The 10,091-nt window shown below is 32.3% G+C and overlaps 2 protein-coding genes across 8 annotated transcripts in view; one reads left to right on the top strand and one right to left on the bottom strand.

Annotated features, from left to right (window-relative positions):
- The first annotated feature begins 2,601 nt into the window (after window positions 1-2,601).
- Window positions 2,602-3,937, top strand: LOC144849097 (NADH dehydrogenase [ubiquinone] 1 alpha subcomplex assembly factor 4-like). The gene is made up of 3 exons (XM_078706095.1): window positions 2,602-2,837; window positions 3,083-3,204; window positions 3,315-3,937. The coding sequence occupies exons 1-3, from the start codon at window positions 2,720-2,722 to the stop codon at window positions 3,639-3,641; spliced, it is 567 nt and encodes a 188-aa protein (XP_078562221.1). The 5' UTR covers window positions 2,602-2,719; the 3' UTR covers window positions 3,642-3,937.
- Window positions 3,938-4,125: 188 nt separating this feature from the next.
- Window positions 4,126-10,091, bottom strand: part of LOC144849070 (syntaxin-binding protein 5-like) — a 34,108-nt gene continuing 28,142 nt past the window's right edge. For 6 of the 7 annotated variants that reach the window (XM_078706044.1, XM_078706045.1, XM_078706050.1 and 3 more), the window contains 5 exons: window positions 9,599-9,710; window positions 9,085-9,180; window positions 8,838-8,962; window positions 8,024-8,145; window positions 4,126-7,681 (listed from right to left, as the gene is read on the bottom strand). In XM_078706044.1, coding sequence (XP_078562170.1) covers window positions 7,544-7,681; window positions 8,024-8,145; window positions 8,838-8,962; window positions 9,085-9,180; window positions 9,599-9,710 — 593 coding nt within the window. In that variant the 3' untranslated portion in view covers window positions 4,126-7,543. The remainder of the gene's footprint in view (window positions 7,682-8,023; window positions 8,146-8,837; window positions 8,963-9,084; window positions 9,181-9,598; window positions 9,711-10,091) is intronic. The other variant, XR_013613947.1, reaches the window with a different exon arrangement.

The raw sequence follows: 10,091 nt of genomic DNA, 5'->3' as shown, positions 1-10,091 counted from the left end.
CTGGCCTACTTACATACCTGAACTTAAATACCTGGCCTACTTAGGCCTAACATAACCTTACAATAAGCTAAGAAAAAAGGGAAGCATAGGGAGCAGAGAGGGATGCCAAATAAGGAGAGGTAAATACCATTCATTGCATGAAAAGTATATGGTAAAGCAGTTTTATGGATGAGTGAAATCATTATACGACGTAACTGAAATACAATTTAAACCACAATTAATTGTTTTTAATATAATTTTATATAATATTCTATGATAATTGCATAACTGCACTGGTCATCTGGCTTGATCTGGGGGTGCCCACACAGTAATCCGTTGTTTCATGTTTGATCCGATACCCGATCAGTCTTCACTCGGTGTCGCATTGCTCGTAATCGCGTCGTCCTCATGCAATCTTGGTACTTTTTTACGACAGAAATTGTTATAAATATTAGATAGTTTAAATATTTTAATTATTGATGTATGTAGGCCTATACGGTACTGTGTTGCCCATCTTACCGTTGACAGATGACGTAGCCCAAGTCGACAATCCACAATCTGTTAAAAATAGAAAAAAGCATTAATTTTTATCATTTCCATATTTACTACAATATATGATGGAAATTATAGGTCTACTGTCTCAAGTTTGGTACCATGTGTGTTCCTTCTTTGAACGTTCGTGGTCACGTGTGTGTAATACCAATGAACCTATATAAGATACAGTCTTCGCCCCAGATGTCGTGGTACAGGTCGACAAGTACCTCATCAATCTGTTTAAAAGAGAATAACATAATATTAATAATGTCCACATGTCTATCCCGTAATATTTAGGCTTGTCAACTCCACAATTGAAACGACATACTTACCATACAGATAACGCATCTATTCTTATTCGAATGCGGTCCAGAGCAAATCTGTAAAAAACTAAAAGCAGCTAGATAGTTAATATGGATTATAATTTCATCGTTTCTTGGTGTACCTTTACGTGGTGACGTGTTCGTAGTGTCCCGTTGCCGTTTTCAGATGTGTATAGCCGACATCGACAAATCCATCATCCATCTGTTTAAAATATAATAAAGAAGATTATTTCGTACAAACTGTAGATATTAGTAGTCCATCTATATTTTATGATATTTATAAACTATATTTAAAAGGGCATTACGTACCATCAGTACAAATTATATGATCATTTATCAGTTTCACTCAGCAGTGAACATCACAATCTAACAATGTAATTGTAAAGCAGAATTTATGGGCACCATAGTTCAGTTTTCTGGTACGTATATCACTGTTTTCATCTACAATATCGACAAATCCGACGTCCTCAGTATGCATTTCCATACTTGATTCATGTTTTTTACGCAACTAAATTATGTTTAATTTTAAAAAGGACATACCATCAGTACCCATCTTTGATAATTGGTTTGACAGCAGTTGTAGGCTTATAGCCCCAAACCAACCCCAACAATCTAAAAAATTAAAATCAGAATTTTTATTTATTAAAGTACAAGATATCTATAGTTTTCACTCTGTATACTACGTACCTTGTGTGAGTGCGTAACTCATCTTTTCCGTTTTGATCTCTGGACGACGTAGACATCATCGACAAATTCATCCTTACATGATGGTATGGCCTAAATATAAATAATACACATTTATTTTGTAGGACCATTCCATTATTACGGCAAAATTATACGTACGTATACACTATCAAATTAGTTTTTTAGAAGTGTGATGTGCCCAAATGTGGTAGTGATATGTCCATATGGGCACATCACACTTTTTTGTCACATAAAGTCTTTATATTAGATTAATAGTATAGAAGTCTATTCCTGTGGTGTATACGGTAAGGGCTATCGTGTCTTTTATGAGGTTCATCGTTTCTTTTTATTACGTTCTAATTATATTAGAATTGCCACATTTGCTATAATATTTATATATGGTATTTAGGCCTACAAGTTTATTATCATTCAAGAACATTACGCCTATACTTTATCTACTATTAGGCCTATTATAAAATACAGATAGGGGTGTGGCGACACCCTGGACCACGAGCGACAGCGATATTGTCGTTCCGGGGTGTGGTCACTCGGGACAAACATATTTTCGGCGACGTTTATTCGCCAGCATGGGCCATGACAGAAAAAGTATGGCTTATCTGTGCTTCGTATATAACGCGGCATGTTTAACATACCCAATTCGCTCTCTATATAAAGTGTGCATTAATATTAATATAGTTATTTACACAATATGATACTACGTACATACTGCAAAACCGAGTTGGCGATAAAGGACTTCTCATAATCACAGTAACAGGATCGGAGGCAACAACACGAAGACAACGAATTATAAAGCCTCTTAATCAATTCTGATGGTTGATAATGTATGCAAAGAATGTTTCCACCACGCCGCACGTATTGAAAAGTGTTATAACAGTAGAGTGAAATTTACACAAAATTTCTCGCAAAACCATCATTGCCTTATAGATACGAATATTGTTTAAAAGTCCTCCTCCCACTTTCCACAAAAAAGTTAAAATAATTTTATATTGGATATCATTGACAAATCAGTAACGCGTCACATAGCACAGTTGACGCGAATTTTTGGAATGTGACGTTTTTTTAAAACGATCTCAGGAGAGATGATCAGAGAGAATCGAGCATGGAGGCCTAGCTTGTTAGTCGCGAGTACAGAAAAAGTGGTTTACTTTATAAATAAGCCCAGGTTTAATACAATATAAATGGGAAATATTTTAAGAAGAGGAGTTAAAAACTTCAATGTTGAAAACAGGGCGCATCGGGTACTTGATCGGCAACCAAAGCCAGCTCCGAAGTATGCTACCCCAACCACAAGTAAATGTAAGTTCTTTTCAGCAAATCAAGTATTTGCTTCTCAGCCGATTTCCACGTAGTCAATTCGTCCCTGTTTTAGGGACGCTCATTCATGAGTGTAGAGTAAAATATGTTGGTTCTAAATAATTATATTAAGATTACTTTTATACCTTACCTTATAAAGTTATTATTGATAAATTGTTCGTGTAATATTTATTGAGAATTTATGTAAAAAGTGACATTAAATAAATTTAAAATATGTTTATTTGTAGATAAAAATGTTAGCCCTATTGCTACTGACAGTGATGATATTAAACGTTTTCAAAAGAAAGATAATAATCTATTGACAATGCTACAGAGTGTTAATGTGGATTCGTCCGGTAATGATCCAAAAGTAAGTATACAGACAGAATGAATAATTATTTTGTTTGTTTTTTGTATGTTTATATTTAAACAAACAAATATTTTAATTCAATTCATATCTATCAATTTTTTGCTTCACAGTTTAATAATAGGCCAAAAGACTCGAGAGTTTTGCCTGCAGACCGCTTGCGACAACCAGAATCAACAGAGTTGTGGAATAATGATGACCAGGTACCAGACGGTAGATTGTCCGTGCCACAAGCATTACAATTACTTGCAAAATATCAAAGAAACAGAAATGAGTGGCCAGTAGAAAGACTTGCAGAAGAGTACAAGTTGAATCCATTAGATGTTGCGAACATTTTAGAGTATTTCCAATCATTTAAAGTGGTACCAATTGGACCCAAGGAAGACAATAAGATGCCATCTATACCCCAAGGAAACATATTAAGTAAATCAATTGCATGATGTATAGCAAAACAATTGTATTTATAGTATAAAGGACTACAGTTACATGTGTGCAAATGTTAAAAAAAAAAAAATTGAGCAGTTTACATTTTAATTTGACTACTCCTTATGACCATTTACACAAAGCGCGGAGCAGACAGGCGTTTTCCGCTGAGGATAGATAGAGTCTACGTGGGACAAGCTACATGGGTATCCACTTACCGTTGCCACTCGCCTGTATAAATTGGCCTTTAGCGTATGAAACAATATTATATTATTGATTGTTTTACAGATATAAATAAAGTGATTTACTGTAATTTTGTGTTTGTATTTCATTTGAATATTCAGGTAATTTGGCATTGAAAAAATTTGCATCCATGAGCATTTTTTAACCCAACAACCAATTGATTAACGCATGTTCCCGCAAAACAACAACTTCACGCACAAGTTTCGCTTTGGGTATGATAGTGGTATTAGAAAACAAATTAATAAGACAAATGACATACTTCTCTGAGCCTTTAATGATATGAGATAATGACACATAATGTGTGTGATTTAAGTTTTCATTAACAACAGCACATATTCATTATTAAACACTAATTCAGAGTTCAATACTGTTATTATAGAAACAAGAATTTAACAATAGATTTATTGAACACATCACAATGTCCAATCCAATATCGTGAACATTAAATTATATTTGGTTGTTAATTTATCAAATAAGAATGTTGGCGATTGTAGAATAAATAAACATACTATGACAAACATTATACTAAATATGATCTTTTTTTAAAACTATGTCGGCATGGTTACCATTATTTTACATTTTGAATGCAAGCTGATAATTGGGGCCAATAATTGCATGATGTAAAACAAAATGTAGTTCTTTGATTCGGCTTATTTGTATAGCTGGTTAGCTATTATACACATACACTGATTATTAGCTTGATTTAGTAATATAATATATCATATACTGTAGCCTGACATTTTAAGCATATAAGCATTTTTGTCTTAATTTTGATGTTTAAATTAGCTGCCTAAGCAGCTATTGCGTGCATAATTCAACGACAGTGACAAATACATATATTGGTAAATAAACGTTCAAATACACTAAAACAGCGTGACTTATGAAATATTCCAAAACCATGGGGCTTGCTTCACACGAGTGGAATGTATAAAAAGAATGAATCTGGTAAAAAATAGTTTGAATTTTGAGGTAAAATCATTGTTTAAATTACAATAAATAAAATTAATTAAATAATACTAAGATGAATAGTTAAATAAAAGTTAATAATATAAAAACATAAATTAAAAAATAATTCAATATAAATATCATGCATCAGAGCGGTTTTAAACATTAGAACACCACAATGTATCAAGCACCTACTTGAGAAATTATACCGGTGGAAACAACCAGAAGAAACTTTATCAAATGGCTGCAACGGATGAACGGATTTTTAATACAATTATCTTTTGGGTTACAATAATATAAAATAATGTGCATTTTATATAGCAATAAAATATGATTTGTTTGTATAATTCACAATGATATTGAAGAAGTGTGTCATGCTAAATTTACTACAATACTGTTAAAGCAAATTAATGACTTCACAAATGTAAAAATATTTTACAGAAATTAATTCCCCCAAAACTATTTGAAATGTTCATAATGGTGTTAAGATTTTTAAAAATGAAAAGTTGTTAAAATTCTTATTTTGATAATGCAGACACACGTTTGGTCATGGATTTTATACAAATGAGTACATATATATTTTAACACGAATTTAACATCGAAATTTATTTACAAATGTGATCGGATTTTCATGCATACATTTTTAAATCTTAATAATATTAAGAGAATTAAAGTTTTTCAATTCAAATTATGGTTTATGAGAACAAGCATGTTGTAACTTGCGGTCAACTAATGTACATTGGAATGATGGTGAGTTAAGAGATCAGACTATCATAGCATGTTGTAACTTGTGTTCAACTAATGTACGTTGGAATGATGGTGAGTTAAGAGATCAGACTATCATAGCATGTTGTAACTTGTGTTAAACTAATGTACATTGGAATGATGGTGAGTTAAGAGATCAGAATTGATAGGGTAAGAAATTGATAAATAAACCACAATATACAGTTTCTTACAAAATAAGTTTTAGATAAATAACGTTTGTTTGGTGTCAATCATACTTAGCAGAATGGCTTACAATTATCACTTAACCATCAATAAAACACAACAATATACACTGTTTATATTTATATAATAGAATATTATATGGAGACTCATAATCAATATATTTAACATCATCTTTATATTCATAACAAGATATTTTCATACATCACTTGGTTTTTTTTATTTAGCACTTTTGCGTTTTTTTTAATTTTTGCTTTTTACAGCGTGTTTATTAATATACCAATGTTAATGTTGTAGAACATTACAAAACCAAAAATGCTGGGGTTTTAAAATTGCTTTATACATTTATTCATGCCTAAACTAAGACTGTGATAAAAGGTTTGATGAAAACTTTATAACAAATACTGTATACAACAAAGCTTCAAAATTAATATATTATGTTTTAAACCTAACTAAATGTTTATATTGTTTTGCATGGTGTTTTATACAGTTATTATTATTATTATATTACACTTAATGCTTGAAACCAAACAAATCAACAATTGGTTTAACATTGCATCATCATAATTGTGTATTTTAATTTTAACCAAATTACCATAAAGAGCCGTCTCATTTTTATTCTTTTTTATATATATTTTATGAACATCGTCAAGTATTTTAAAACTATCGTATGTCATATAATAGTTTGTATATGGTTTTGTTACTTGAAATCTTTCTAAACTAGATTACACGTTTCATGGTATAAATAACACTACTAAATATATATATTTTTCTTCTTATACCAATTGACCATGTATGTAGTTGTATATAATGCCTTTTTTTAGTCAACCAAAGTTATAAGCTGTATCTTGCGATGTATACATACATCAAACAAAACCTGCAATCTTGAAAGAACGAGAAAAATGTATTAAATACATAAAAATTGTAAGTAAACATATAATTTAATTAGTTTAAAATTGTTATTAGTAAATCAATATTAATAATACTGTAAATAAACATTATTTGTACCAAGCATTTACATCTTTGCTTCATAATATTTCACATATAATTTACATCATTTGCACTAATAAATATAATAAATCTATAAATTAAGAAACAACATACAAATAAGATTTGGTTGAAGGAATGATTAGGATGAGGTGACTACAACGTGCAGTTTTAAACATAGCTACTACGTATTATAGGAATTAGATATAATGTAGCATGTACTGACAACCTAACTAGCCTATTGCACTTTTAAACTTTCAATACTATTATTGCTAACACATAGCCAACAAATAATAGTCACCAACACATACCCATGTGATTTATAAATTCCTCTCTGCACCAAATAGTGTCATGACATTTGATCTTACTGGGTCATTCTTTTTTATAAATCAAATTGAGGGGCAATTATTATTACGATTATATAAGAATGAAAAAAATTATTTAATTGAATAAATTGTAATAATTATGAAAATGTGTTAAAATGCAAAAAAGCAAAAATATTAAAACCTATATCGTTTTTCAACCACTGTTGTCAACAGAGTACTGCCCTCAACTGGCAATAAATTCTGCCCTCTATTGACAAATGAATACTGCCCTTAATCAGCAAATGAATACTGCCCTCAACTGGCAAATGAATAACCGCCCTCAACTGGCAAATGAATACTGCCCTCAACTGGCAAATGAATGCTGCCTGCTACTGGCAACTGAATATCGCCTCAACTGGCAAGCGAATGCTGCCCTTAAGTGGCAATGCATCCTCCATGTAACCATCTTACTGTTGTTTCCCTGCTGATTCTATTCACAGTTGATACCATTTCTTGTTTTTTTGTTTCTTCATTAGTTCATTGGCAGCAGATGCGAAACTTTCCGCATTTTGCATCATCTCTGATGTTCTCTTCTCTGTCTCACTCAATTTTTCTCCTCGTTTAATTAGTTCCTACAAATACAAAAAAGAACATATTGTTACGACTTAATAAAAGTAAACTATTCCGACTGCCAGGAATTCTTAATTCCTCTGCCTTATCAATAAATCAATCAAAATAACATTTATTTCCTTCATTCATAAAAAGAAACCGGATGTTTTGAAGCAGACTAAAGTTTTTGTAATAATTTTCTCCTTGGATAATTTGAATTAACTATAACATCAATAATAATAATACAGTTGTATGTAGAAAGCGTTTGAAAAACTCCTGCTCGACTGAACCACCATGTCCTACCAAAATGATAATGAAGATATCAAATTCATAGTAGTACCTTTTAAAAACAAAAGGTTACCTACCAGTTTTGTACGTGCTATTTCTCCACCAACAGTTTGAGATTGAGCCTTAACAGCCTCCATTCCAGCTGTACCAGGTACGTGTTTGGCAATGCTTCTTGAAGGCTTCCCACTGTTTTCTCCAACTAATAATACAAATAATAATAAATAATAATATGTATATAGCGCACATACCACTCAAGAGTGGTGGTTAAAAAATGAAATTCAATATACAATATCTGGCTTAATAATACGCAATGTCTTTGGAAGGTCACCATCTGTCACAAATGTACCGTACATGTTGTTAATCTCAGCAGGGTCTAGGCTTAGATTAGCTTCTGCTATTTCCTAGAACCTTTTAAAATATCATAAATGCATGTATTTGTACAATGAAGTTATCAAATCAAAATCAAATTTTAAATGCAATACAAATAACTGGTGTGATAGAACACTGATTGTCAATGAACTGTGAGTGAGTGGCCGAGCGGTTAAGACAGTGGAACCGTAATTACGTAGCCATAACATTGGCAAGGGTTCGAGGCTCACTCGCTCCGTGGTTCTGGTGGTAGAACGAGTCTTCTCGGATAAGGACTATAAACCATAGGTCAAGTGTACACATCTGGCTCATGTGCACTTAAAAGAACTTAGTACATCTTTTGAGACGAGTAGGGGGTTACCCCGGTGTATTAGTACACACACAGCCACTGATCATAACTGGGCCCTCTCTGGAGACCAGTCTTTGACTGAAGAGGTTACCCAGTATAAAATAAAATGACAAAATAACTGTACACTGAATATTATTCAACCATTTTTTGTATTAAAATACATGTATACTCACAGAGCTCTTGGCGGTCTAGCGAACCAGAACTAACGCTGAAGAGGTTTTTGAAGAAACCTCGAGAGGGAGCCTCGGGTGTCGTACATGGGATAAACAGGTCACCGAGCATGTCATGTAGACTGTTGCTAAAAAATGAAAAGCAAAAGAAAATCAAAGAACTACTTCAAAAAGTGTAGAATTTTGTAACAATAAATATTTTATATACCAATATTTGAAGGAACAAAAACAAAAATAGAAGCAGACAAACCTGTGTTCTGCACATACAGTCAACCGCTGGATTTCAGTAGGACTGCACTGGTACAGGGCCTTGCCATGGGCACTAAACTGGAATGTTCGACCAACTCTGTAAACAAAAATTTTGGAAAAATCAGCTACAAAATGTACCATGCATGGCATTAAAAAAACCACAAAATGGTAACAAACTAATATATCTTAAGTCTGTCAGTGGTAACAAACTAATATACCTTAAGTCTGTCAGTGGTAACAAACTAATATACCTTAAGTATGTGAGTGGTAACAAACTAATATACCTTAAGTCTGTGAGTGGTAACAAACTAATATACCTTAAGTCTGTGAGTGGTAACAAACTAATATACCTTAAGTATGTGAGTGGTAACAAACTAATATACCTTAAGTCTGTGAGTGGTAACAAACTAATATACCTTAAGTCTGTGAGTGGTAACAAACTAATATACCTTAAGTATGTGAGTGGTAACAAACTAATATACCTTAAGTATGTGAGTGGTAACAAACTAATATACCTTAAGTCTGTGAGTGGCACAAAGTCATAATCCAGTAATAGTCGTAGACTTGGTAAGCTGTAGATAACAACATGTCCATTTGCTATGTAACATGCTAGGCACAGCTCTTTATCTAAATAGAAAACAGTTATAAATTATTTTGCAACAAATAAAAATAAGTTTATAGATTATGACTATTTAAGATCTATCCACTGTGATGTGTCCAAATATGGTAGTGATATGCCCAAGTATGGTAGTGATATGACATCATTGTTTCCATATATGGGCACATTTTTTTGTCACATAAAGTTTGAAAGTGTAGACAGAGCTTTATAGTGGCATTACACCAGTTGGTGATCTGGTATTCATGGGTTCGATTCCTATCCTATTAGTAGTACAGTAGCACTAGTAGGTGTACAATTCATGATAAATATTAGCTGTAGAATAATGAGAAAAATGGTAAAGCTTTTAGTAGTAATATTAGTAATAGGCTAGTCTAAACAACTAGTGTGAC

The sequence above is a fragment of the Antedon bifida genome, chromosome 7 (assembly GCF_963402885.1).
Source record: "Antedon bifida chromosome 7, ecAntBifi1.1, whole genome shotgun sequence".
In the NCBI taxonomy this organism is placed as follows: Eukaryota; Metazoa; Echinodermata; class Crinoidea; order Comatulida; family Antedonidae; genus Antedon; species Antedon bifida.
This window is presented reverse-complemented; position numbering and strand designations above follow the sequence as displayed.